The sequence below is a fragment of the Bos mutus genome, chromosome 17 (assembly GCF_027580195.1).
Source record: "Bos mutus isolate GX-2022 chromosome 17, NWIPB_WYAK_1.1, whole genome shotgun sequence".
Taxonomy (NCBI): domain Eukaryota; kingdom Metazoa; phylum Chordata; class Mammalia; order Artiodactyla; family Bovidae; genus Bos; species Bos mutus.
Window position 1 is genome coordinate 11,404,596 of NC_091633.1, and position 27,003 is coordinate 11,431,598.

At 54.5% G+C, this 27,003-nt stretch overlaps 2 protein-coding genes across 6 annotated transcripts; one reads left to right on the top strand and one right to left on the bottom strand.

The window, feature by feature from the left end:
• Positions 1-118: 118 nt before the first annotated feature.
• Positions 119-18,066, top strand: DDX54 (DEAD-box helicase 54). 2 transcript variants are annotated; one of them, XM_070386072.1, is made up of 20 exons: positions 119-330; positions 2,630-2,759; positions 3,752-3,822; positions 4,409-4,597; positions 4,939-4,988; positions 6,090-6,131; positions 6,258-6,353; positions 7,089-7,210; positions 7,334-7,395; positions 7,495-7,626; positions 8,941-9,151; positions 11,697-11,831; positions 12,747-12,977; positions 13,060-13,133; positions 13,738-13,941; positions 15,013-15,155; positions 15,249-15,362; positions 15,998-16,102; positions 16,376-16,488; positions 17,450-18,066. In XM_070386072.1, the coding sequence occupies exons 1-20, from the start codon at positions 157-159 to the stop codon at positions 17,683-17,685; spliced, it is 2,634 nt and encodes an 877-aa protein (XP_070242173.1). In that variant the 5' UTR covers positions 119-156; the 3' UTR covers positions 17,686-18,066. The 2 variants fall into 2 exon arrangements, with proteins under 2 accessions (XP_070242173.1, XP_070242174.1); XM_070386073.1 differs by having other exon boundaries at positions 17,453-18,066.
• On the bottom strand, positions 18,064-26,812 carry CFAP73 (cilia and flagella associated protein 73). Of its 4 annotated transcripts, none has more exons than XM_070386076.1 (8): positions 26,613-26,812; positions 23,928-24,033; positions 23,044-23,148; positions 22,006-22,206; positions 21,016-21,237; positions 20,638-20,796; positions 18,941-19,028; positions 18,064-18,198 (listed from the first exon to the last, which is right to left on the bottom strand). In XM_070386076.1, the coding sequence occupies exons 1-7, from the start codon at positions 26,666-26,668 to the stop codon at positions 18,951-18,953; spliced, it is 927 nt and encodes a 308-aa protein (XP_070242177.1). In that variant the 5' UTR covers positions 26,669-26,812; the 3' UTR covers positions 18,064-18,198; positions 18,941-18,950. The 4 variants fall into 4 exon arrangements, with proteins under 4 accessions (XP_070242177.1, XP_005904798.1, XP_070242178.1 ...); XM_005904736.2 differs by having other exon boundaries at positions 20,998-21,237; XM_070386075.1 differs by lacking the exon at positions 18,064-18,198 and adding an exon at positions 18,232-18,369 and having other exon boundaries at positions 20,998-21,237.
• Positions 26,813-27,003: the final 191 nt, after the last annotated feature.

Sequence of the window (27,003 nt, forward strand, 5' to 3'; positions counted from 1 at the left end):
GGAATCTGTGCGTGCATGTGGATCAAGCCTCCAGAGGCAGCAGAAGGAGCGGGAACGCAGCTGGGGCAGCGTGGAGGCGTCCCCGGTGCCCCCGCCGCGCTGTTGGTATGTCCCTACGGGCTCCGCCCCCTCCCGTTTCCCGGCGCCGGGGCCCGCATGGCTGCCGGCACGCGCCCGGCGGCCGCACCGCGGTCCAGAGCTACCATGGCCCAGTGGAAGAAGAAGAAGGGGCTCCGGAAGCGCCGGGGTGCGGCGTCCCAGTCCCACAGCAGCGACTCGGAGGACGGCGAGTTTGAGATCCAGGCAGAAGATGACGCCCGGGCCCAGAAGGTAGGGAGAGCAGGGCTTTGATACACGTCGGAACCCGAGCCCCTGCTCCGCCCGGTGCATGGCAGTTCCCCTAGCTGGGGAGCGGGCACGGCTGAGGATGGGGACAGATCGGCTGGCCGGGCGGTCAGGGCAGGACCTCCGGCCTGAGCACGTGTGCCAGGACCCTCCACACCCGGGGTCCGGACTCCCGAAGCCTCTGTATTGGGTAAGCTGGGGGCCTGCGGGCCTTCCTGGCTGAAGCTTGGTCTGGCGCTTCTCATTGGCTTATTCCTGGCCAGCGGGGGCGGATCCTGGTTTCCATTCGTCCAATGAAAAGTGCGGGTGCTGAACATTGGACTTTTGAGAGTTTGGGGGTTCTTCGGAGGACGAATTAGGAGAAGGCTGCACCTCGTGGCTTTGAGACAGCGATGCCCCCAAACCTCTGGGAAATTAATAATAAACTCGCGTCTGTTGATCACTTACTGTGTGCAGGCTCCGTGCTAAAAGCCTTTATAAGCCTTATCATTTAATCCCCACATCAACCCTGCGAGCTAAGTATTTATCCTCCTTTTCCGGAGAAGGAAACAGAAGCTTGGAGGGGTGAAGTAACTTGACCAAGACCTCATAGCTTGTGAGTGGAGAGCCAGGATTCAAATCCAGGACTGTATGGCTCCAGGCCCTGTGCTATGTCCGTTACTGAGTGCTAAGTGTATGCAAATGGTGGGGGGGGGGCGGCGGTGCAGGTGTGAGCCCCAAGGGAGCAAAAGAGCTGTACAGGCCTGTTGTTTCTCACAGCCTTGTGCTTAGCGGATGTCTGGCATAGAAGACTCTGGGTATAATAGATGAATCAGTGGGCGTTTATATGAAGAGAGCCCTCTCTGCTCTTCAGAAGTAGGGACCAGATGGGGACCTTATTCCATCTCAACCGAGCCTCATACAGCAGGTACTCTATAACTAGGGACCAAGGCACAGCCATGTGTTCGACCCCTTGTACCGGCTGTGGGAGTACACATGGGAGAAATTGCTTAATCTCTCTGTGTGTGCCTCAACTTCTGCACGGGTAGAAAGTAGTCGATTCTATGTGCCTCAAACACTGTGGAAAGGAGGAATGACAGTGTGCAGACATTCTGCTCTTCAGTAAATATTGCTGGGGCACCAGTGTGTTGCAGGCACTCTGTTATCACGTGTCTAGAGCAGGGGTAGGTTGGCAAACTTGCCCTGTAAAGGACCAAATGGTAAATAGTTTAGGCTTTGCAGGGTCATAGACGGTCATGCAACTGTCTACTTTGATTTTGCTATGATCTTTTAAGATTTAAAAATTATTCTTATCTCAGGGACTGTACAAGACAGGTGCAGCTCTGACCTAGAGGGTTGTATTGGACCACAGAGGAGCACATAGGGAGGAATATAGACTCTGAAGCCAGCGTTCATATCCCTTACTGGCTGTGACTTTGCCAGATCACTTCACCTCTCTGCGTGTCAGTTTCCTTCTCTGTAAAAGACACTAAGTAATAATAGCTGCTTGACAGTGTTGTTGTGAGGAGTGAATTAATTTATACGAACGCTCAGCACAGCACCTGGCTTATAGTAAGTGCCATATAAGTTTCAGCCATTATTATGAATTAGTGTTTTTATAAATGTTATTTCTGAGAGGAAGAAGGCAGTGCTGTAGTCCAAGAAGGCTCCCCAGAGGAGGTGTCTGGGTATGATTTAATTGTGCTAGAACAAGTGGGTGGCAGAGAGAGGAAGCCAGGAATGAGAGAGACCAGATCTGGGGAGGAGTGATGATCAGAAAGGGTGTGAGGGAGACAGGTGCAGGACAGACTGGAAAAGTCTGGTACCTCATTCATAATAGATGATTCGATTGGCTTCCCAAAGTTTTGAGGGCTCTGAATAACTAGTCTGGATGATAATGATGATGGTACCACCATCTGGGCACTGTCCTAAGCTTTACACACACCCATTTAGTCTTCCCAACACCCTATAAGGCATATGCTCTTTTCATCCCCATTTTTGTGATTGGGGAACACAGGCTCTGGGCGAGGAAGTCCCTGGCCTGAGGTTTCACAGCTGCAAGTGACAAAGTTGAGACTGAAACACAGGCAGTCTGTCTGTAGAGCCTACTCTCAGACCCGCTGCCCTGTCTTTGTTCAGTCAAAGGAGAGCCCTTTAGCAGAGAAGTCACGTGATCTCACAGGAGCATCAACACCTTGAATGAGGCTAGTTGGAGGGGCCTGGCAGCAGGACAGCCCCCCTTCCCTAGTCCCCAGTGGTCTGACTGTACCTGGAGTGATGCTGCTTCTCTGTTGCTCCCTCCCAGCTGGGACCTGGCAGACCCTTACCCACTTTCCCCACCTCGGAATGCACCTCGGACGTGGAGCCAGACACGCGGGAGATGGTGCGAGCTCAGAACAAGAAGAAGAAGAAATCAGGAGGCTTCCAGTCCATGGGTGGGTGAGCCAGGCATCTGGGAACTTGGGTCAGGGGAGCCACAGGGGTCATCATGGCCTCCGTGATCTGTTCCAGACTCTGCACTGTGGTAGGCTTGGGTGGATGGAGGCAGCAGATAATCTCCAAGCCAGTCACGGCCTTCTTATGGGGGCAGCGGGCCTGACAGAATGAGAGAACAGTTAGGGCAAGACTCGGGGTGATGCTGTTGCAGGAACAGGCAAAGATATCTGGGGGTTGAATGGTAATTAGACATGTGTAAAAGCCAAAAAACACTGTAGGCTAAGTTAAAGTAAATGCTGTATTGGAATGTATTTGCAACTGTGTGACAAAGAGCTAATAACCTTAATATATAAAGAGCTTTTATAAATCAATAAGAAAAAGACAGTCACCCAGATAGAGAACTGGGCAAAGAAACAAGTCATCTCCTGTCCCTAAATACTTCCCACCAGCCTCCAAGAGATGCAGGACCTCCTCTGCCTAAAACAAACCCAGTTCCTCAGTGTCATCCCAGGCCCCGTCAGTGTTCAGACCCCCATTGTCTCACGGCATTATGTATGTACATATATATGTATTAGTTGCTTAGTCATGTCTGACTCTATGATCCCATGGACTGTAGCCCACCAGGCTCCTCTGTCCATGGGAATCTCCAGGTGAGAATACTGGAGTGGGTAGCCATGCCCTCCTCCAGGGCATCTTCCAGACCCAGGGATCAAACCCAGATCTCCTTCATTGCAGGCAGATTCTTTACTGTCTGAGCCACCAGGGAAGCCCACGGCATTGAGTGTTCATGTCAGAATCCAAATGCAGTTCATACCCCACAATCAGTAAACTTGTCCTCTCAGTCTCTATTAATCCATCAGCTTTGTTCTATTGCTTTTCTTTTTTTCTTGCTGTTTATTTGTTTATGCGACAGTCATTTGTCCTATGTAGTTTTCAGCCATGTGTCATAGGGGCTTCTCCAGCCCCCTGGCCATTCCTGTGTCTTTCCCAGGCCTGAGCTACCCAGTCTTCAAAGGCATCATGAAGAAGGGCTACAAAGTGCCGACACCCATCCAGAGGAAGGTACGGTGCGGGGATGCTGTTGCGGGTCACAAGGAGGGGATGCCAACTCGACCTGTCCATCTGGCCTCTTGACATTCTCCCCTTGTCCCAGCCATCACATCTGTTGTCCCCTCTTACTCTGGCCGAAGCCCCACAAGCTTCCCCATTCACAAGTGGAGAAAAGTCAGGGCCAGCAGGGCAGATGCTCGACTCGGGGCATCTTTGCCACTTAAGCTTCTCCCTGCTCAGTCCCTGCCCCGACAGCTCACAGACACTCCATTATCACCCACTGTCATCTCATGATAGTTGTCCTCAGACATTTAGCCAAGAGGGAGACAGCGTTTCTCTGGGATCCTGAGGAGGAGGACCAGACGGGGAGGTAGAACCTGGCTTAACCGGAAGAGAGGTGTCCCAAAGGTTGAAAGGGTTGGGGGTAACGGCCGCTCATCCCTGGAGCTGTGCACACCGGCTTTAACAAGAGTGGGAGCAGAGCTGGGAGACAGGCCCCGCCCCTTCCGCTGAGATGCCCCAGGACTTGACGCTCCGGATCACGTGGTTCATGGGTGCAGGAACTGACCCCTCCCCTGCCCCGCTCATTCCCCTGCAGACCATCCCAATGATCCTGGACGGCAAGGATGTGGTGGCAATGGCCCGGACGGGCAGCGGCAAGACCGCCTGCTTCCTCATACCCATGTTCGAGAGGCTCAAGACCCACAGCGCCCAGACTGGGGCCCGTGCCCTCATCCTCTCACCCACCCGAGAGCTGGCCCTGCAGACCATGAAGTTCACCAAGGAGGTGTGTCCGGGCGGGGGACAGGGTGGCTAGACTGAGCTGGGACCAGTCAGCGAGGCCTCAGTGGGCGGGGTCAACTCCCATCCTTACTCATGTCAGTTGCTCAGTCCTATCCGACTCTTTGCGACCCCATGGACTGTAGCCCACCAGGCTCCTCTGTGCATGGAATGTCCCAGGCAAAAATACTGGAGCGGGTAGCCATCTCCTTCTCCAGGGTATCTCCCCCGATCAGGGATCAAACCCTTGTCTCCTGCACTGGCAGGGGATTCTTTACCACCAAGCCAACAGGGAAGCCTCAGCTCCCATCACCAGCTCTCAGTCTCTCTCTCTCTGTCTCTCCACAGCTTGGCAAGTTCACTGGCCTCAAGACTGCCCTGATCCTGGGTGGGGACAAGTAAGAGCCCCCTAGGTGCCCTGCATGGTGGCCCCCAAAGCAAGCCTGCCTGGGCCTCCCCATCAGATGGACAGAGCCTGTGCTGCTTGTTAATAACAGCAACGTCTCTGCACGTTCCTGAAATACCAGCAAGGGGAAACATACAGTAAAATACCTAAAGAAATTTCCCACACAACTCAGACGCAGGTTCTGGTGTTCCTAAAGGAGAGCTGGAAGCACCAGGGTCACCCGTGTCTTAATATGCTTGATTTGGGGCTGTTTCAGGTGGAATGCGCACAAATCAAGGGGGCGTTTGTGATAGCTCAAATTTTCAAAACACTATGTTTTCCCTGATGTGCTTATACCGTCCTTTTGAGGTAACAGGCACCACACCTGTTTTACAGATGCGCCAACTGAGGAAGTGATGGGCCCAGAGAGCCACACGGTGGTCTGGAAGTAGAGCTAAGATTAGCGTCCCTGCCCCGTCCCACATTTTCTCCCTCACAGGGCGGCCCCTTCTTTATTCTCTCAGGATGTCACTGTCACCAGTCACTCTTGATTCTTACTGAGAAAGTGTTTTTCTTTTCAGTGCTCTTTTGCCTACATTATAATTTATTATCTCTATTGCTGTGGTTGTCAGAAATAACCTCCATAAGCTGGACCTGGCCCAGAATTCTGCCTCCAGGCTCCTACAGGTGTCCCAAGGTGTTTTCAGAGGAGAACTAAAGTTAGGGATGTGTGCTTAAACAGTTTGAGAACAAGGACATAGAGATCCAGGACACCTGCTTCCAGGTGGAGCTGGGAGTTCCAGGGTTAGTTGCTAGGTGGTGCTGTGGGTCAAAGGCAGTTTTGTTTCGATCTGAACATTTCGAGTGGAAGAGATGGATTCTATGGTTGAGTCCTTCTCGTTGGAGAACTTTGTTGTTAGCAGTCCTTTTGTATGTTTGAACTTATAGCCCTTGTCCCGGCAGTGGTTTTGCCTAGCATCTCAGCAATAGCTTTCCCCCAGTTCCAACCCTGGGATCAGGGTGTGGGACTCATCTAGGCATTTGGAGATGGGAAGGGAGAGAGACAAAAGAAACCTATTCAATCAAGCTGACAGACATCCTCTCTTTTTCCTAGGATGGAAGACCAGTTTGCAGCCTTGCACGAAAATCCCGACATGTGAGTTTGTGGGCTGGGGATGAGGCTCTGGGGTCCCTTCCCCAATGGCCAGGGCTTGGGGAGTGAGAGGAGGGCTATGCTGGTGACCCTGGACCCGGGTGACCTGGCCGGCACAACTACTTCCAGAATCATCGCTACCCCTGGGCGCTTGGTGCATGTGGCTGTGGAGATGAACCTGAAGCTGCAGAGTGTGGAGTACGTGGTATTCGATGAGGCCGACAGGTAAGGCTGCAGGAGCATTCCCAGGCACTTGTGTCAGGGTTGGCCAGGAGGGAGGGCTCTGCCAGGAGAGACCTACGCAGCCCAGATTAAAGCAGTGTTTCTCCAAAGTGGGCCATAGACTGCAGGTCATGTGAGAGTAACAGTTCTCCTTTTGTATTAGGAATATTGAAAAGAATAGTAAAACAACAAACACATGATTTCAGAGATAAAAAGTAGCACAAGGCTGAGCACAGACTGGAGCCAGACAGGGGTGGGAGCTGATCCCAGCTCTGTGAACTTGGGCAGATCCCTGAGGGTCCGTGGGCCTTGGTGGCCTGCCTCAGCTACAAAGTGGGGATAAAATAGTGCGCACAGGGGAAGTTTTATTCATATAGAACCATGCCTGAGCCAGAGTGAGGGCTGGTATCATTTATTTGAACAATGACCTCCCTGGTGGTCCAGTGGTTAAGACTCTGCACTCCTAATTCAGGGAGCATGAGTTTGGTCCCTGGTCAGGGAACCAAGATCTTGGATGCTGCACAACGCAGCCAAAACAAAATAAAGCATAACTGAGACCAGGCCCAATGTACTGAGGTCATGACTGCTTAGGATAAGGTTGTCAAATAGAGAAAAAGGGATCTGAGTTCCAGAAGCATCTGTCCAGGTGACAGAGAGCAATGAGGGCAGGATGACAGGTTTGGAACTCACTGGAATGGAAGCCCTCTCCTGACCCTGCCCTGCCCTCTGCCCTCCCAGGCTCTTTGAAATGGGCTTCGCAGAGCAGCTCCAGGAAATCATCGGCCGCCTCCCTGGGGGCCACCAGACTGTCCTGTTCTCTGCCACACTGCCCAAGCTGCTGGTGGAGTTCGCCCGAGCTGGTGAGGGGGCCGCAGGAGCGGGGCTGGGGGCTGGGAAACTCATCAGTACCTGGGGGGTGGTGGGGGTGGGCAGTCTTGACTCTCAGCAACTCCCCGCCCATCCTCCTCCATTGCCCACCGCAGGCCTGACTGAGCCCGTGCTCATCCGGTTAGATGTGGACTCTAAACTCAACGAGCAGCTCAAGGTGAGGCTCTGCCCGTGCCCCTCCCCCAGCCCGCGGGGTCAGGAACCGCCCCCCCCCACCCCGACCCCGCGAGCCAACCCGAGTAACCTCTCTCCACAGACCTCCTTCTTCCTGGTGCGGGAGGATGCCAAGGCCGCGGTGCTGCTCCACCTGCTGCGCAACGTGGTGCGGCCCCAGGACCAGACGGTCGTGTTTGTGGCCACCAAACACCACGCGGAGTATCTCAGCGAGGTGAGCAGGGACGCCCCCATCCCCTCCTTCTTGTCCTGGGGACCAACACCTACTCCAGCGCCAGCTCGGAGCTGCAGTTCCGGATTCGGCCACCAGAGAGCAGCACCAGAGCGGCACTTGGGCCTGGCCAGAGCTCTGTCCATTTTTTTTAATTCTTTGAAGATGTTATGAAAAATTTCTGGAAATGGAAAAGTCAACTCACTCCCAATATTCTTGCCTGGAGAATTCCATGGACTGAAGAGCCTGGTGGGCTACAGTCCGTGGGGTTGCAGAGTCAGACACGACTGAAGTGACTGAACACACACACAGACACACGCAGATACACAAACAGAGACAGACACACACATGAAAAGTTTCAGACACATACCAAAGTCAGAAAATAGCATAATGAACTTTCAGGTACTCAGTTATCACTCACACCCAGTCTTGATTCATCTCTAATAGTCGTCGCTGCATCCCGGGTGTTTTGCAGTGTGTCTCAGCTGTCGCATCATTTTTCTGCAGGTTTTTGGTATCCCGTGTTTCTCTTTTTTAAATTGAAAGATAGCCTGCATGCTGTAAGCTGTATGAAGAGCGCTAATCTTACGTGAGCAGCTTTTCTGCACGTGTACACCTGTCACCCTCCTGGGGAGCGAGTCCTCCAGCCCCCAAGGCTGCCCGGGCCCGAGTCAATGCAGCCACCTCGGGTCAGCCACACCTGGAGTGCGTTATCTGAGGACACAGGTCACTGGGTTTCACTCACGTGACACCGTTTCACGGGGCTTCCTCTGTATGGCTGCTGGAGTCACTGATGAATAAAACCAAAATCATCATTTTTAAAGAGCAGTTACCACTTTCACAGTGCCTCCTGTGTTGTGGGCCCTGTTCTCAGCACTGTGTGTATTAGCTCGTTTAATCCTCTTAACAAAATTTCAGAGAGGAAACGTACTCTCCCCATTCCATAGAAGAAAGTGAAGGCGCAGAGAGGAAACGTACTCTCCCCATTCCATAGAAGAAAGTGAAGGCGCAGAGAGGTTAGGAAAGTTGGGCGAGGCCACACAGCCTGTTAGTGACTCAGGAGGAGACGTGTGTTTCTTACAGTAGCACTTGCAGCCTCCCTGAGGGAGACCTCTCTGCACGTGTCATGTTTTTTTGACACTCAAACCACCTTGCAGAGGTGAGAGGTGATACGAGTCCCATTTATACTGATGAAGATACCAAACCGAGGTCACCCAGCGGAACCGGGGTTCAAACTGAGGGCACCCGACTCCAGAGCCTGTGGTCTTGCCACTGTGTCTAACCCCTCTCCCTGTCTCCGGTCTTCACCCCGAGCAGCTGCTAGCAACCCAGGGGGTGAGCTGTGCCCACATCTACAGCGCGCTGGACCAGACGGCCCGCAAGATTAACCTGGCCAGGTTCACGCATGGCAAGTGCTCGGCCCTCATCGTGACTGACCTGGCCGCCCGGGGCCTGGACATCCCACTGCTGGACAACGTCATCAACTACAGCTTCCCCGCCAAGGGCAAGCTCTTCCTGCACCGCGTGGGTAAGGAGCCCACGGCTGGACCGGACCCCAGCGGGGGCACCAAGTCCCGGCAAGGACTGAGGGTGCAGGAGTTGAGTCCTGCCACTCCTGGTGGGGAACCAAGGCCCAAGGAGGGGACCGATCAATCAGATTCTCTGGGGAGCGGATCTGTCAGGCAGCCTCAGACTCTTAAGGAGGTGATGCTCCCGAGTTTTCTGGGCTCCCCAGTCCTCTGCTTCTCTTTGCCTTCAGGGTCCTTGATGATGCGACCCCTCTTCCCTACAGTCTTCTTCCTAAAACTCCTGGGGACCTTTGTAACCTTTGCACAGCAGCCTGACCCATCTGCCTCCTGCTCCATCAACTGCAGACAGGGTCTCCTGACTCTCCACTTTATCCAGGCAGCCTGTCAGGCCTGGCCAGCCCACCCAGGGCAGCCCACACCCACATGTTGAAGCAAAATTTGAAAATGGAGCAGAACACCTAGAAGGCAGGACATTCCCCTCCTGGAAGTCCCCCACCCCCACTGTGATGTGGCGGCCACAGGTGCTCGTCATGTGAGGTGCTGGTCCAGGTGTTCTGCTTGCTTTTGTCTTCACAACAACCCTGTGCAGTGGGTACCAGCCACACTGGCCCCACTTTACAGATGAGGAAACCGAGGCAGGGAGGTTCAGAACTAGCCAGGTGTCACACAGGTAGCAAAGCGGGGTGTCTGGGATTCTTTTTTTCAAATTTTGGTGAAATATACATAAACATAGAGGGATCACGTTAACCACTTTCAGCTGTAAGTTCAGTGGCATCAAGTACCATCACGTTGTGTAACCGTCACGCACCTTCTTTATCTAGAGCATCTTTGTCTTAACAAACTGAAACCCTCTACCCATTAATCTAACTTCCTCTTCCCCCTCTCCAGCCCCTGGCAACCATCAGCCTACTTCCTTTTTTCTTCTTTTAACTCATAAATATGTTTGTTATATTTATAAATACAAGTAAATTAAGTAAGTTAGTGTGAGAGAAGCTTCTGGTGGGCTGGTTTCTTTCAGTTGTCTTGCATGTAATTGAACATTGTCAAATGGGTAAATTCCAGCCACCCATGGTGGGCGGACCTTTGGGGTGCAAGGGAGCCTCCACCTGGGTCTCCAGCCTCGTCTCCCCGTTGGCGGCTGCGTACTGTACCCTTGATTCTGTTGCTTTGGGAGGGCTGGCCCTGCACATCCCTTGAGGCATCTCAGAACCCCAAAGGGAATTTCTCGTGTGCTACATGACCAGCAGTGTGAATCAGACCACCACAAACAAAATCTTCCAAACATGGTGACATGGTTTTTGCAAGATGCAGAAACAAGCCAAAGTGTCATGTTCTCCGTGGACTTACTTAACACAAAAATAGACTTACACTGAATGTTCCTTTAAAAAAAAAACAAACAAACTTATTTTTATTTACTTACTTATTTGGCTGCACTGGGTCTTGAGTTGTGGCATGTGGGATCTTGAGTTGTGGTACATCAACTTTGAGCCGTGGTGCGTGGGATCTAGTTCCCTGGCCAGGGATTGAACCCAGGCCTCCTGCATTGGGAGTGCAGAGTCTTAGCCACCGGACCACCAGGGAAGTCCCCACACTGGCTGTTCTCGCCTGTAACCTTCTTACCTCTGTGTACATCAGGCATGTTTTCCATTCATCATCTAACACCATTCTGTGACCGGGGTCGGCAAACTGTTTCTGTAAAGAGCCAGATGGTAAATATTTTAGGCTCTGGAGCTATGTAGTCTGTTCCAGATCTCAGCCCTGGTAGCCTGAAAGCAGCCTCAGACAATTTGTAAATGAAGGAACACAGCTGTGTGCTGATAAAACTTTATTTACACAGTTAGGCTGGGGCTGGGTTTGGCCACAGACTGCAGTGTGCAGCCCCTTTCCTCAGCTGTGCAGTACACATCCCAGGTGATAATCAGCTAATTAACTGACTGTCCTTACGTCTTTTAAGTGATTTCTGGTTTGCGGCTCTTCCGACAGAGGGAATGGGGTCCCTGCAGTTGAATCTTTGCACCCTGGGTTATTTCTCTGGGAAAAATCACCCATAGTGGGAATGCCTGAAGACCTCTGATACGGATGAAAAGCAGTGTCTTGCGTCTATTTGTTTTAAATTTTATTGATTATTTATTTGACCGCGTTGGATCTCAGCTGTGGCACCCAGGGTCTTCACGGCATCACGCGGGATCTTTTGTTGCGGCTCACGGGCTCAGTTAGTTACTTTGTGGCGTGTGGGATTTTAGTTCCCCCACCAGGGATCGCACCTGTGTCCTCTGCATCTCAAGACGGATTCTTAACCATTGGACCGCCAGGGCAGTCTCTCTTGCATCTTTTTCTGCTGACGTCCCAGGGCACCGTGTGGGCTCACAACCTCTTGGGCAGGTAGCCCCAGTGACTCTCACTGCCCTGCCCCCTTCATAGGTGGGACATTGTTCAGTCAGGTGGGGCCATGGCGTGGCTCTACTCTTAGGGCTGGGCACGTGGGACTAGTGCTGGCTCTGGGGTCCTTTGCCTTTGTCTCCGTCTGACCACCTTCCCCTGCAGGTCGCGTGGCCCGGGCCGGCCGAAGTGGCACGGCCTACTCCTTGGTGGCCCCCGACGAGGTCCCCTACCTGCTGGACCTACACCTGTTCCTGGGTCGTGCTCTGACCCTCGCCCGTCCCCCTGAGGAGCCCTCAGGTGAGTAGAAGCTGGAGCAGGACTGGGTCCCCCTGGAGTTCATGATGTGGACAGAGGGTGGAGGTGGGCCACACTGTCCTGCTTGGGATTTGACCCCAGGGAAAGATGTCTGTATTTGAAAGACAGATAAAGAGCCAGATAAGGGCTTCCCCAGAGAAGGCAATGGCACCCCACTCCAGTACTCTTGCCTGGAGAATCCCATGGACAGAGGAGCCTGGTAGGCTGCAGTCCATGGGGTCGCTAAGAGTCGGACACGACTGAGCGACTTCACTCTCACTTTTCACTTTCATGCATTGGAGAAGGCAATGGCAACCCACTCCAGTGTTCTTTCCTGGAGAATCCCAGGGACGAGGGAGCCTGGTGGGCTGCTGTCTATGGGGTCGCACAGAGTCGGACACGACTGAAGTGACTTAGCAGCAGCAAGGGCTTCCCTGGTGGCTCAGGCAGTGAAGAATCTGCCTGCAATGCAAGAGACCTGGGTTCCATCCCTGGGTCAAGAAGATTCTCTGGAGAAAAGAATGGCAACCCACTCCAGTAGTCTTGCTTGGAGAATCCCATGGACAGAGGAGCCTGGTGGGCTACAGTCCATGGGGTCACAAAGAGTCAGACACAACTGAGCGACTCACACTTTCACTTGAAGAGTCAGATAGTAAACATCTTGGGCCCTGCAGGTCACCTGATGCCCAGAAGCTCCTCGTCTGTGGCCTTGTAGTGTGAAATTAGCCACAGATAATACAGACATGAGTAGAGGCGGGTGTGATCCATAAACCTGTATTTATAAAAACAGGCGGAGCCACTTGATAAGTGATGGTTTCCCTTGTGGGGCTGATTTTAGTGACTCAGGACCCAGAGCAGGGCTGGGAAGGGGCCGCGGGCAGAGGACGGCCTCTGACTGGGGCTCCTGGTGGGTGGCAGGCACGGAAGGTGGGGATGGCGTACTGGGCCGGGTGCCGCAGGGCGTGGTGGACGACGAGGACTGCGGCCTGCGGACCAGCCTGGAGGCGTCGCTGGAGCTGCGGGGCCTGAACCGCGTGGCCAACAATGCCCAGCAGCAGTATGTGCGCTCACGGCCGGCGCCCTCGCCCGAGTCCATCAAGAGGGCCAAGGAGCTGGACCTCGCCGGGCTGGGCCTACACCCGCTCTTCAGTGAGTCCCTGTGTCAGGCGGGTGTGAGGTGGACCCCGCAGAACCTACTGGACCTCATGCCTCTCTCCTTCCCTCCTGCCAGGCTCTCGCTTCCAGCAGGAGGAGCTGCAGCGGCTCAGGCTGGTGGACAGCATCAGGAACTACCGCTCCCGGGCGGTGAGTGCAGGCCCCGGGTCTGGCTGAGCGCCTGACCCCACAGCAGGACCCGAGCAGGGAATCCTCTCAATCTGCGGCTCTAGCTGTGTCAGCATCCCTAGAGCCAAGGTTCTGCTTGTTTTGAAGCCATCCCTGCTGGTACACAGCACGTTTTCCAGGCCTTCCATACAGATGGGTAGACTGGGGCTCATAGAGGTCAGTGAGACGTCCTAGGCCTGTTAGAGGAGGTGGCTATAGCTCTTATCTCCTGACTCCCATTGGGATGCCTCCTGTGTCTTTTGTCTATGGGAGATGCCCACAAAAGCAGGAAAGGCCTGCCAGCTGGAGGAGAAAAGGAGAAAAGGAGCTGGAAACCTGCATGGTTAAAAGCACTGGTTTGGGATCCAGTGAACTTAGGTTGAAATCCCAGATCTAGCGTGTCCCAGCTGTGTGACCTTAGGCCTGTTACTCACCTTCTCTGGGCCTCCCTCCGTAATTGTGAAAAGCCAGGAATGAGTGGAAGGGAACTGGGAGGAATACCAGAGAGAGTACAACAAGTGGGGGAGGCTGGAGTTGGGGAGGAAGCGGCCAGTGGGTGAAGGCCTTGGGTGTCCCCCCGCTACAGACCATCTTTGAGATCAATGCCTCCAGCCGCGACCTGAGCAGCCAGGTGATGCGCGCCAAGCGGGAGAAGGACCGCAAAGCCATCGCCAGCTTCCAGCAGGGACGGCAGGAGCGGCAGGAGGGCCCGGCGGGCCCAACCCCGAGCCTCCCAGCACCGCAGGAGGAGCAGCCTGAGAAGGAGGAGGTGGCAGGAGAGAGTGTAGAGGTGCAGGCCCCACCCTGGGGACCCTGGAGTCTGGCCTGGGGGTGGGGAAAGGAGGGTCAAGTCCCAGCAGCCCGTGGGGCTGACCTCAGGGCTTTGAGCCATTGCTAGGGGTGGAGGCAGTGATCCCAGTCTCACCTCTGACATTTGAGGAAACCAGTGACCCAGACCCAGCCTCCCTATCTACAGGATGAGGTTGTGGTCTTGTCCACCATCCCTTGCCTGAAGCCCAGGGGGCCAGGTGTGTTTTAGGACTCAGAGTCTTTACGGTGGGTCCCCTGTGGATGACATCACACCCTCAGCAGGGTCTGGGGTGTCACCGCCATGAAATGCTTCAGTTTCCACAGTGCGCTGGGCTGGTCCCCACTCCGAGGGGACAGACACAGCCTCTTGTCGGCTCAGGTCCGCTTTTGCTGCCAAGTGAATCTCAGGAAAGTTCATTTCTGGAATCTGGTAGACGAGGGCACTGCAGCCACGTGACCGCGGTACACAGTCCTGGGTCCACTGGGCAGATTGAAGACGGCACATGGAGGGTTCCCACAGGCCCAGGTGGCCGTGGCGTTGTCATCATCGCCTGTCTCGGCCTGGGGTCTGGGCAGGTGGGAAGGGGCCGAGTTGGCAGCAGCGGAGGCTTGACTCGGGCAGGGTCAGGCACTGGGCCTTCGTGACCAAAGGCAAGGCTGGGGAACCAGGGTGTCCCATTCACCTGGTGGGTAGGGCCCTGGGCCTGCTCTTCTAATGCTTGATGTGGAGAGAGGGTCCAGTAGGCAAAAAATACACTTGAAGACCCCCGGACTAGTCCATGTCATAGAGAGCAAGGCCACCCACAGAGGGATGGGGGACTTAGTCATGTGACTGGGGGCCTGAGCTGGGCCTGGCACATGGTGGGGCTCACCCTGGTCGGCATCCTGCCCGCCCCCACCCTGCCAGTCCTGCCTCTGCTGGTGCTTGGGTCCTGATGAGGACATGGAGGGTCCCGGAAGCTCCTGGCCCTAGACCCCAGCTGGGCTGGCAGGTGGGGAGGCCAGTTTGCTCCCTGGGGGCTGCAGGTGACGCTGGGCCTCTGTCCGCCAGGACGTCTTCACGGAAGTTGTCGGCCGGAAGCGGCAGCAGCCAGGACCCCACCGAGGAGCCAAGAGGCGGAGGGAGGAGGCTCGCCAGCGGGACCAGGCGTTCTACATCCCCTACCGGCCCAAGGATTTTGACAGCGAGCGGGGGTGAGTGGCTGCTGGTCCTGGCGGGGGTGGAGTGGGGTGGGTGTTTGGGCCGCCCTCCCAACCTCAGGGTGTCTCTCCAACCCCCCTCTGCAGCCTGAGCATCGGCGGGGACGGGGGCGCCTTCGAGCAGCAGGTGGCTGGTGCAGCGCTGGACCTAATGGGAGACGAAGCCCAGAGCCTGACCAGGGGCCGGCAGCAGCTCAGGTGGTGAGTGAGCCAGCCGGCACACCCCTCCCATGCCCACCTGCCCTCCACTTGGTCCCCACAACAGGCGTGTGACCCCCTGACTGTCCTGACTCCCGTTTGATCCCCTAGAGCAGGAATTATGTCACCTCCCACCCCTCACTGGATCCTGTGGAGCACAGATCATGACCCCCCACCCGCCAGTCCCCATGTGGTCATGCCCTACAGGGGTCTTGACCCCATCTGCCGTTCTGGGGGGCTAGTCTTTCTAGACAGGGGCTCATGACCCAGTTTGCCCACTAGAAATCTGGTTTGGAGAAGTGATGTGACTTAGTCCAGGGTCACAGAGCCAGGAGGTGGTAAAGTGGGGGGTTGGGAACCCCCCAGGGGGCCCATGCCCCTGACCCAGACTCCTAGGTTGGACTAATCCCCAGACATCCCCCCCCCCAACACACACTATTTTTGGAGGCCTGGGATGCCAGGGAATGGTGAGGAAGGGCAAGGAACGGGCCTTAACGGAGCACCTGCTGCATGCCAGACGCGGGCATGCCGCTTTCCTTGAATCCTCCCAACAACCCGATGAGGGGTCAGAGGGACACAGGCCTGGAGGGGAAGCGGGCCACCTCCCTCTGCGGCACACCTCCCAACTCCTCCCACAGGGATCGGAAGAAGAAGCGGTTTGTGGGACAGTCAGGACAAGAGGACAAGAAAAAGATCAAGACCGAGAGTGGCCGCTACATCAGCAGCTCCTACAAGCGGGACCTGTATCCTGGAGGGCGGGACTAGAGGGGGCGGGGCCAAGCTCTTTCAGCACAGCCACTGTAGGTGGGGGGCGGGGTCAGGAAGGGCGCGGTCTAGCTCAACCACCCCAGCTTCCTATAGGTGGGGGCTAGGGAGGGGGCGGAGTCGAGCGGATTCAACCACCAAACCCTTTTAGGTAAGGGCTGTGTCCTGGTTGGGGAGGGGAGCATGGTCAACCGTAGGAGTGCCAGGGGCATCTCCATGCCGCAAGCAGCCTCCTTAATGCAGCCCCCCAGCTACCAAAAGTGGAAACAGAAACAGAAAATCGATGATCGTGACTCAGAAGAAGAAGGAACTTTTGACCGCCGTGGCCCAGAGCGAAGAGGTGGGAAGCGTGGCCGAGGGCAAGGTGAGAGCCCTGGGAGGGTCGTCCTTAAAATACAGGCTGCCAAGTAGTACATTTGGTCAACTCGGGTACTTGGTCCTCTTGGCGTGGCCTGGGTCCTGCAGCAGGTGACAGACTAAAGTGGGCAAGGGGTAAAGAGAAAGTGAAAGTGAAGTCGCTCAGTAGTGTCCGACTCTGCGATCCCAAGGGCTGTAGCCTACCAGGCTTCTCCGTCCATGGGATTTTCCAGGCATGAGCACTGGAGTGGGTTGCCTTTTCCTTCTGGAGGGGATCTTCCCTACCCAGGGATTGAACCCGGGTGTCCTGCGTTGTAGGCAGACGCTTTACCCTCTGAGCCACCAGGGAAGCCCTGGGCAAGGGGTAAAGTGCCCTCCCAGAGACCTGGGAGAGTGGGCTGGGGCTGAGTGACCATGGACAAGTCCCTTCTCCTCACTGACCTCTGATTTCTCTCCTGCCAGAAGAAGATTAAGCTACAGCCTAGACATTACAGTCCATAGAGACAGGGATTGGAGCCTGCCTGGGTCCCCAGTGCCCAGCCTAGAGGAGGTGCTGAAAAGCCTTTGTTGAGTGATTTCTGATTGTGATAGTTACACTTAGGAAGTCTTACTGTGGACCAGGCCTTGTTCTGAACACTGCACACATAATAACTCATTTATGTCTCTCTGGGACCTTGGAGGTAGATGCTATTCATAATTCACAGGCGGGGAAACTGAGGCACAGAGAAGTTATGTCATTGTCCGTGAGATCACAGCTGGGATTTGCACCCAGCAGTTTGCGCTAGAGGGTCCATGCTGTTGCCCATTACAGTAGACTACTTAAGCCTTATTCAGCAGTTACCACCTGCCAGATGCTGGGGCTTGAACACAGAATGGGAGTGGGGACAGGGGAACACCTGGGAGGCTTCTGGGAGGAGAAGACATTGGGAGTCGACCCAAAAGCTGAGCTCCTGGCATCTCTGTCCCAGCAGGTGCACCCCAGCCCCGCACCCCTGGCACCCCCGCAGGCCGCGTGCTCTCAGAGCTCAAGACCAAGCAGCAGATCCTGAAGCAGCGGCGCCGAGCCCAGAAGATGCGCTTCCTGCAGCGTGGGGGCCTGAAGCAGCTCTCTGCCCGCAACCGGCGCCGAGCCCAGGAGCTGCAGCAGGGCGCCTTTGGCCGGGGTGCCCCTTCCAAGAAGGGCAAGATGAGGAAGAGGATGTAAGAAGGTGACACAGCCCCGCGATTCCTCCGTTGGTCCAGGCGTGGGCATCAGCAGCGTTCCCCATGTACCGCTGTGTGCCTGGCCCTGAGTTGGGTGCTGGGGGACCTCCCTTGGTCCATGCAAAGGAGTGCCGCACAGCCACAGAGGGACAGCAGCTGCCTCTGCCTAAGACAGGGCACATTTGAGTAGGGTGTTGAAGGGTTCATAGGAGTTTGCCAGGTAGGCCACAACCTGAGCTGGCACCTCAGCTGCTGCTGCTTTTCGTGCTGCTGTTTTTCAGTTTCTCAGATTCAGAGGTGGTGGCCCCATGGGTTTGAGCCCTGAGTGCTTGAGGCCCAGTGATGTATTTTTAATGTAATAAACCTTTATTGAGCACCTCCAGTGGACCAGGAGCACAGTCTGCTTGAGGAGTTGGAAGGGACAGACCAGGGTGCTGGAATTCCAGCTGGAGTGCCGACGAGATGAGAGCGTGTGGGTGGGTCCTGTGTGGGTTCTGCTGATGTCTCCACTTTGCTGATGAAAAAAGTCAGGCTCAGAGGATGGGTAGGTTGCCGGGGTTTGAGGACCTTGAAATTGGCCCTTGGGTCCCTTCCTCCCACCAGAACAGGCTTGCAGCTGGGACTGGATGGTGAGAGGCAGATGCGATGTGGGGTCAAGGATCTGAGCATACAGTGCTCCTCTTGGCTGCGAAGAGTCCACCGCATACCCAGAGGTCAAAACCTGTCCTGACCTCTGCCTTCCTCCAAGCCCTATGCTCCTCAAGCCCCTCCTGGGGGCCCTGTGAAGGTCATGGGCTGCGTCTTGCAGCTGGGTTCTCAGACTGGCCATCCCTTAGCGCCAGTCCATAGTGGAGGAGCCTTTGTGAGCAGACGCCCTGGGAATGGTGTCCACATGTGATCCTCTTGCTGGTCCTTTATTTTACTTTACTTACCAAACGCTCATCTAGAATTTCCCTGAATTTTTGTGCCAGGCCCCGTTCCAGCCTGACAAACATCAGCTGGCTTAAATGCCCCCACTGCCCTGGGAGGGAGGACCAGGTACCAGGCCACATGCTGGATGTGGTTTGGGGGCCCCAGGTAGCTCACATTTACTTAGTACTTGCTCTGTGCCTCTTGTGTACACCCCACTGCCATCTGAGTGGGCACAGCCCTCCCATCTTTCTGGTGAGAGCCACTCAGCCCACACCCCACAGGAAATGTGCGGCTCCCCTGTCCTCCGGCTGGGTCCCTCGAGGGGTCCCTCTCCCACTGCTCACCTGGGTCGGGTTAGGAGGTGGGGGCGGCGGACTCAGCCTCACGGAGTCCGGCCAGCATGGCGGAGAGGTCCAGAATGGACAGCTTCACCTGGGGTTGCAACACAGCCAGAGTCAGATCCCAGCTCCTGAGTGTCCAGTCCCCACCTCTTAAAACACCGGAGGATGCAAAGCAGGGGTGGGAGATAGAGACTTCTATTAGATAGCAGTGATGTTGGCTCCCCAGGGGCAGTGAACCTGGTCTAAACCCTTCTGGGTTTTTTAAGCCTCAGTCCAACATCTCAATCAAAGCCTCCCAAGCAATTCATTCACAGGTACTTTTCGGTTTTCTAGCTGGCTATCACCTGTATTATAGTTGAGTTCGTATTTTCACTTACATCAGTTCTTTTTTTTTTCTTTTTAGTTCGATCAGTCATGTTCATTAGTGTATGATCTACTCTCATCTTCTCCTTTATTTTGTTTACATTAAGCTGTTTATTGATACGAGTTTAATGAACACCCATGGATCCAGTGCCAAGACCTAGAACGTGATGGTACTCTTACCTTGGGCTCTTCCTTCACCTTTGTCACTGAAATAAACATCTGACAAGGAAACTATGTCTCCACCAAAAGTGGAAAGAGATTAAATTACTCCTTGTCATAAGTGGGGGTAACTGGAAGAATAACAATGCAAATGAAACCAGGTTACTGAATTCTGGCAGCTACAGTTGCCCCCAATAGATGCGAGTCCCAGGCCCTGGAGACCAGGGGTCATTACGGGCATTAAAGGCATAATTGTCACCACCCCCACCCCCCCAACACCACTGAACCTTTCTCCTTGGAAAGATCAGAGGTTGGTTGAAAAGGGACTGGCTTTTGCCTGTTACTTCATATCGAGCCTCTGTCCCTCCTAGAGTCTTCTTTTGTCCCTTGGGGTACCTGGGCCGCACTTAAGAGAACAGTGGTGTACACATGAATCTGCCTGACTCAGGATGTGGCACTAAGGTAGGCTCTGGGGATCCAGTTCTTGGCATTTGGTTGGAATTCTGGCCTCTGAGTACAGGACAGGAGTGAGATGGGCTGGGGCAAGGGTGGGGTGCCTTGCTTTGCTTCCTCCACTTCTCACAGGGGCTGTGCTTTGAGGACCCACTAGAATCCTAACAGAAGGGTCAAACGTTAGAAACGCCCTCCCTCCAGTGTAAACCAGGTCACGTGTTCTACCACCTTACAAACCTGAGTGAATACAAAAACCGGGCATCTTGGACACAGTGACCTTTGTGATGCCATTGTGCAGAAAGAAAAACCACTGTACAGCCCTGTCTTCACACTCCCCAGGGGAAGCTAAGGCTTGTCCATGCAGGAGCCAGAGGGTCAGGAACTAATTTAAAAAACTCCTGGTTTTATCAATGTTGTCGCTTGCGCTGTTTGATCCTAAAATGAACTCTTGGTATAAACGTACTGTATCCATCAGTATATACCCTGGCTGAGTGCACCATGAGGCCGCTGAGAGCCAGAGATGGTCCAGCTTCCTTCTGTCCTTGCAGCAGAGTCGAGACCAATCCAAGGCTCCCAGGCAGGGGCCTAGGCAGCCATACAGCTAGGAGACTTGGCTCTGATCACAGAGACAGAGGGTCATGCTCAACCCAGAGAAGGTGTGATCACAGGCACCGTATGTTCCCAAAGGTTGGGGGCCTGGAGGTGAGCTGCAGAGGGGTCCGCACCTGCTCCAGCTGCCCCTCGGTGTCCTCGACGTCTAGGGCGGGTGGCCGTCTCTGATGCTGACACACCAGGTGGTACATATTGAGTACTGCCATCCTGGTGCGCCCCAGAAGCAAGGTCTTCTCAGCCGCCGTGTTCTGGATCTGAATCCACTTGGATTCCTGGAGAACACCCCGCCCCTTGCCCCATTAAGGTGTGAGCCGGCCTGAGACGGCCTGGAGCCCCATTCCCCTCTGCTTCCCACAAGTGAGATCCCGATAGGCTCTCTCAAGGAAAACCGCCCATGAAAGTAGTGTTGCCGCATCTCTTATTAACCCCGGCTCTCCTCGCGGCGGTGGGAGCCTGGGGTCCCGGACGCCCACCTCCTCCGGCCTCGGTACCCAGTGCAGCGTGCGCTCCCGCGCCGACTCCAGTCGCTCCAGGAGATGTGCTCGCCGCTGGCCTTGCAGAAGCAGCTCGTCCTGCCAGGAGTCCCGCAGCCGCTGCAGCCGCGCGCGCGCCTCCTCCAGCTCTGCGAGCCGCTGGCGCTCCGTGAGCCTCAGCGCCGCCTGCATGTCCGCCAGCCCGTCGAAGCGCGCCACCAGTTCGGGGACCTCTTGGAACTGGGATGAGGTCGGGAGTGGGTACTCACAGCGCCTGCGGCCCCCTCCCCTCCCCTCCCCACGCTCAAACCCCGCTGCTCCTTAGCCCAGCTGTGAAATGAGGGCATCACACATCCCTGCGCCCTAAGAGTTAAGTTACTCCCGCCCCTCCCCACCCCGTTTCGATTCCTGGGTTGGGAAGATCTGCTGGAAAAGGGATAGGCTACCCACTCCAGTATTCTTGGGTTTCCCTTGTGGCTCAGCTGGTAAAGAATCCGCCTGCAATGCGGGAGACCTGGATTCGATCCCTGGGTTGGGAAGATCCCCTGGAGAAGGGAAAGGCTATCCATTCCAGTATTCTGGCTTAGAGAATTCCTTGGACTGTCCATGGGGTCGCAAAGAGTCAGATACGACTGAACCGACTTTCACTACCCACCTCTACCGCTAAACCCAGCTAAGTTTCACTGCCTGTGATTAATGTTAATTCATTGTTTCATTGAACTAATACCGAGTTCCTGGATTCCCCCTCCCCCACCTGCATATGTGTCTTTCAGTAGGTTATCTTTCTGAGTCTCAGTTGCACCGTCTGTAAAATGGGGTAGACAGTAAGATTCACTTCACTAGACCTTAGGGAGAATTCAAGAACAAAGCGTGTTCCTGGCATACAGTTAGTGCTCAGTAAGTGGTGACTCCCGACATACAGTCAGCGCTTCAGTTTCCAAAGGCGTCCTTGAGGCCGTCGGGGCTGCACGTGACACTGAACCCCAAAACCTCCCGCAGGGCGCTCACCTCGGGCAACAGCTCCAACATTTGCCCCAGCAGGCGTGCGCAGGGTTCCAGACGCTGCAGCCCGCGCTGCAGCCGCGCGCGCTCCCGCTGCAGTTCGGCCAGTTGAGCCCGGAGCCTCAGCGCCTCTGCCTCCCGGCGGCCCGCCAGGTGCCGCTCCTCCTCGGCTCTCCGCAGTGCGCGGCTGCGCCGGGCCTCGGCGTCCTGGGATAGGGGGATGGAGAGAAGACAACGACCTCAAGACTTGGGAGCCTGCAGAGCTCGCCGCAGCCACTCCGTCCCAATATTCACACGTAGAGTCACGGGTTGCAAACAGATGGCCCGCGGGCCAAATTCAACTAGAATCTTTTGGGTCCCTCACTCCTCTCCCACGCTTTCTAAAATGCTTCAGGCAGTGCGTATTTCCCACCGGTCCCTTTTATATTGGTAAGCCAACTTGAAAAACAAAACTTTTTATTTTGTATTGGAGTATAGCGGATTAACAATGTTGTGATAGTTTCAGATGAACAGCGAAAAAACTCAGCCATAAAATATGCATGTATCCATTCTCCCACAAACTCTCCTCCCATCCAGGCTGCCACATAACACTGAGCAAATTTCCCTGTGCTATACAGTAGGTCCTTGTTGGTTATCCGTTGTAAATATAGCACTGTGTACATGTCCATCCCAAGCTCCCTAACTATCCGTTCCCCACCCATTTCCACCTGCCCGCCAGCCCCCCTGTCCTGCCTCCCCAGAAACCATAAGTTCCTTCTCTAAGTCTGTGAGTCTCTTTCTGTTTGGCAAGTAATTTAATTTGTATGATTTCTTTTTAGATTCCACATATAAGGGATGTCATACAATATTCCTTTTCTGCCTGATTAACTTCAGTACGTATGACAATCTCTAGGTATGACAACCATCCATGCTGCTGCAGATGGTCTTATTTTATTCTTTTGAATTGGGTAAACCCACTTTTTAAGTTTCTGTGACCTGTCTGGCTCCTATAGGATTGTGACTTTGTGACCTCTGCCTTGCCTCCCCCCACCAGTCTCCACATACCTGCAAAAACTTTTCAAAGCGGATGAATGACCCCTTTAGCTCCTGCTCTTTCTGTTCCAACTGTTCCCATCGCTGTTTCAGGGAGGCTTTTGTGGTCTCGAACACCTGGCCGGTAAGCAGTGGGTATCTGTGTGTGTTTGGGGTTTCAAGTCATCCAGCGTTTTCAGGTTCATATTTAACTCTGCTCATCTTTTGCCCTTGATCTTGCTGCTGCACCCTGGCTCATATCTACCTGTGGCCCCCCAGTACCCATGATGAAGCCCAAATTCTCTCCAGTAGCCCCTGCATGTCAGCATCCCTGCTCTTCCTTCAGGCCTCAGCTCACCCTGTCTCCTTCGACACTGTTTTCCAGACCCTTACCCACCTGTGTTTTGTCCTCACCTTCCTGTCTTTGTATATGCTGTCCCCTCTGTGTGTTTCTCCCTTTTCACCCTATCCCTCTTTGCTGGAGAAGCTGACTTGCCCTTCAGCCATCCTTAAGACATCACTTCCTCCAGGAAGTCCTCTGTGACCACCCCTGTGTAGAGACAGGGGCTTTCTCTGGGCTCCCGCCATCCCTGCTCAGTGCTTCCTCCCTCACAGCAGTCACTACCCAGACACTTGTCTGTTCTCTTCTCTAGGCTGTGAGCCCATGAGGACAGGGACTGTGGTGAGACGTCTAGATCCCAGGGCATACCCTGCACACAGTAGCTGCTCAGTGCACATTGATTTGCACCAACCACTGATCTCATTTGACCCCCATTTGACAGATGAGGAAAGCAAGGCTCAGCACAGTGGCTTGTCTCAGACCTTGTAGTAATAAGTAGGCTCCATCACTTTCTCATCTTGTTTTGGAGGGGTCTGGAGTCCCCCAAAAGTTTCAGGGACTACATTGAGTGGCTCACCTCCTTCTGGGCCTGAAGGCCCCGATCTGCATCCATCAGCTCCTGCCTCTTCTCCAAGAGACGCAGGACTGGGGGAACGTGGTCCGTGTTCTGCTCTGGGATCTTCCTGGAGGGGCAAAAGGAAGTGGGGGTAAAGGAGGCAAGAGGTAGGGCCCCCAAATTCTCCAATGGTGCCTAACATGCCTCTATTAGCCACCTCCTGGCTGTGGAACTTTTTACTCATTCAGCAAATTGTCCTGAGAATTTACTCTGTGCCAAGCACTGTTCTTGGCACTGGGGGGTGCAGCCTTGGTCAAGACAGGCAGATCCCTGGTCTCCAGGAGCTGGCATCCCACTGGGGAACACAGAAAAGAAAGCTAACAAATAACAAACAATGCTAGGGACTTCCCTGGATTTCCTGGTGGTTCAGATGGTAAAGAATCTGCCTGAGATGTGGAAGACCCAGGTTCGAACCCTGGGTCTGGAAGATCCCCTGGAGAACATGGCAACCCACTCCAGTATTCTTGCCTGGAGAATCCCCGTGAACAGAGAAGCCTGGTTGGCTACAGTCCGTGGGGTCACAAAGAGTTGGACACAACTGAGCAACTAACACTTTCACTTGCACACTTTCAGAGACTTTGCTGGCAGTTCAGTGGTTAAGACTCCAGGCTTCCAAAGCATGGGGTGCAGGTTTGACTAATGATCAGAAAACTAAGGTCTGACATGCTGTGTGGTGCAGCCAAAAAAAAATAATAATAAAAATAAACTATGCTGGGACATGGTAGGGACTTAGATGAAAAAGTCAGCAGACTAAAGGAAATCTCTCAATAGGGATATAGACAAGTCTCTGAGAAAGGGATATTTGAGCAGAGACTTGAAGGGGAAGAGGGAGGGAGCCATGTGGATGTTGCAGGGAACAGATTCTAGGCTGAGGGAAGAGTCAGTGCCAGACCCCAAGAGAAGGACCTTGGTATGTAGAAGGAGCTGCCAGGAGGCCAGTGTGGTGGGAAGGAAGGGAGGAGCAGAGTGATGGGAATTGAGATCAGAGAAGTTATGAGGGTCAGACTGCTGTGGGCTGCGATGAAGGGGGTCTCTGGCTTTGACTCTGAGTGAGATGGGAAGCATGGGAGGGTTTGGAGCAGAGGAGGTGCCCCTCTGGCTGCTCTGGGGAGCAAGGCCAATAAGAGGGGCGGGGCAGCTTCAGGGGGCGTGGGACAGATCACAGGATAATGTGGAGAGGATGTGATTCTGGTCTGGGTGGCTCCGTAGAGAGGTAAGGAGCGGTGGTTTCTGGATACCACTGGAGAGCAGAACAGATGGGGTGACGAGGCGGTGAGAGAGGAGTTCAACGGGGAACCTCGATACTGGAAGGATGTTGTTGCTGATGCCAGGCTGAGTGGGGAGCAGGGAGGTCAGCTCTTCCGTAAGGCCAAGTTGAGACTGAGTTGCAGGTTGATCTCTGTGGGGTAGGGTCTAGGAGACTGAGATCTGGAGCCAGGCTCCCAGGAGAGAGGAGAGGCTAGACCCAGCCCCGCAGGGTCAGCTGTGTTGGAAGCAGGAGGGATGTGCTATCATTCCCCTTGGCTTGTCCAGCTCTGGTCCAGGGGAAACCCTCCCGTTTTACTGACTCTGAGACTAAAGTTGGGGGACTCCCCTAAGTTAAGAGTCCACACTCGGGCTTCCCTGGTGATCGAGTGGTTAAGAATATGCCTTGCAATGCAAGGGACACTGGTTTGATCCCTGGTTTGGGAAGATCCCACATGCCCTGGAGCAGATAAGCCCACGCACCACAACTATTGAGCCTGCAAGCCGCAACTACTGAAGCCTGCACTCCTAAAGCCTGTGCTCTGCAACAAGAGAAGCCAGCCACCACCATCAGAAGACCATGCACAGCAATGAAGAGCAGCCCCCACTCACCTCAACTACAGAAAGCCCACGTGCAGCAACAAAGACCCACCACAGCCAAAAAAAATCAGAATAACTAAATAAATACATCTTAAAAAAGAGTCCACACTCCCGCTGCAGAAAGCGCAGGTTTGACTCCTGGTGAACGTGAAAGCAGTAGTCACTCAGTCGTGTCTGACTCTTTACGACCCCAAGGACGGGAGCCCACCAGGCCCCTCCATCCATGGAATTCTCCAGGCAAGAATACTGGAGTGGGTAGACATGCCCTTCTCTAGGGGATCTTCCAGACCCGGGGATTGAACCCAGGTCTCCTGCATTGCAGGCAGATTCCTGGTAGAGGAACTAAGATCTCACATGCCGCACAGCCAAAATATATATATATAATGATATATGAAATGATACTGAAGTTGGGACCCCCTCCAGCCACAGTGCTGAACAAGGCGGACAAGCTTCCTCCAATCTTCCTCTAAAATGTAGTTTGCAGGGAGAGGGTACGAGAATAATTCCTTCCCACCTTGGGTCAAATGATTTCATCTCAACTGGGTATCAGCTAGGGGTGGGGCTCAGGCACAGATCAGAGCCCTGGATTATTGACCCAGCTCTGCCCTAACTACCCCTGAGACCTTGGGAAAATTGCCATTTCCTTCAAGCCTCAATGTCTTTCTCTGGGAAGTGGGGCCATAAACGCCCACCAAGAACTGCCCAAAGAAGCCAGGATACAGGGGGGAAGGAAGGGGCCAATCCACCCACTCCTGCCCACCCGTCCTGCCTGCCTCTCAGTGCACCCCGCACACCACTCACGTAGACAGTTTCTCTTCCAAAACCAGTTGGAAATATTCCTCCCAGGGCACTGCCATTCTCCTGCGGTTGCCCCGGGCTTGCTTGCTTTCTGGAATTTTGCACAAGTCTAGGAGACCCTGGGGGCTTCTGAAGGACGGTTTGCACGCTCAGTACTCCCGGAAGGCAGCCACCCAGCAGGCCTTGGTTGCCTGGGCAACCAACGACACAACATTCCATTGCCAGCCCGGGACTGGAGAATCCGCTCCCCTCCCCACCAGAGGGAGGGGGCTGCAAGGAGGGGGCAGTTTCTGCCTTTTCTGGAGGAGCCTTGAACTCCCAATCTAAATTGGGGTGAAGTGAACAGGATGTGGGTCTCTTGCCAAGAATTTGCTACTGTTGGTGCCCCATGGCT

Bases quoted from the DNA above. Each gene is read 5' to 3' on its own strand.
- DDX54 (XM_070386072.1), top strand. From the start codon at position 157: ATGGCTGCCGGCACGCGCCCGGCGGCCGCACCGCGGTCCAGAGCTACC. The intron at 2,760-3,751 runs GTGGGTGAGCCA...TGTCTTTCCCAG, and splicing joins AGGAGGCTTCCAGTCCATGG to GCCTGAGCTACCCAGTCTTC. The intron at 13,134-13,737 runs GTGAGTGCAGGC...CCCCCGCTACAG, and splicing joins GGAACTACCGCTCCCGGGCG to ACCATCTTTGAGATCAATGC.
- CFAP73 (XM_005904736.2), bottom strand. From the start codon at position 26,668: ATGGCAGTGCCCTGGGAGGAATATTTCCAACTGGTTTTGGAAGAGAAA. The intron at 21,238-22,005 runs GTGAGCGCCCTG...ACCTCATCCCAG, and splicing joins TGTTGGAGCTGTTGCCCGAG to TTCCAAGAGGTCCCCGAACT. The intron at 19,029-20,637 runs GTGCGGACCCCT...TTGCAACCCCAG, and splicing joins CCGAGGGGCAGCTGGAGCAG to GTGAAGCTGTCCATTCTGGA.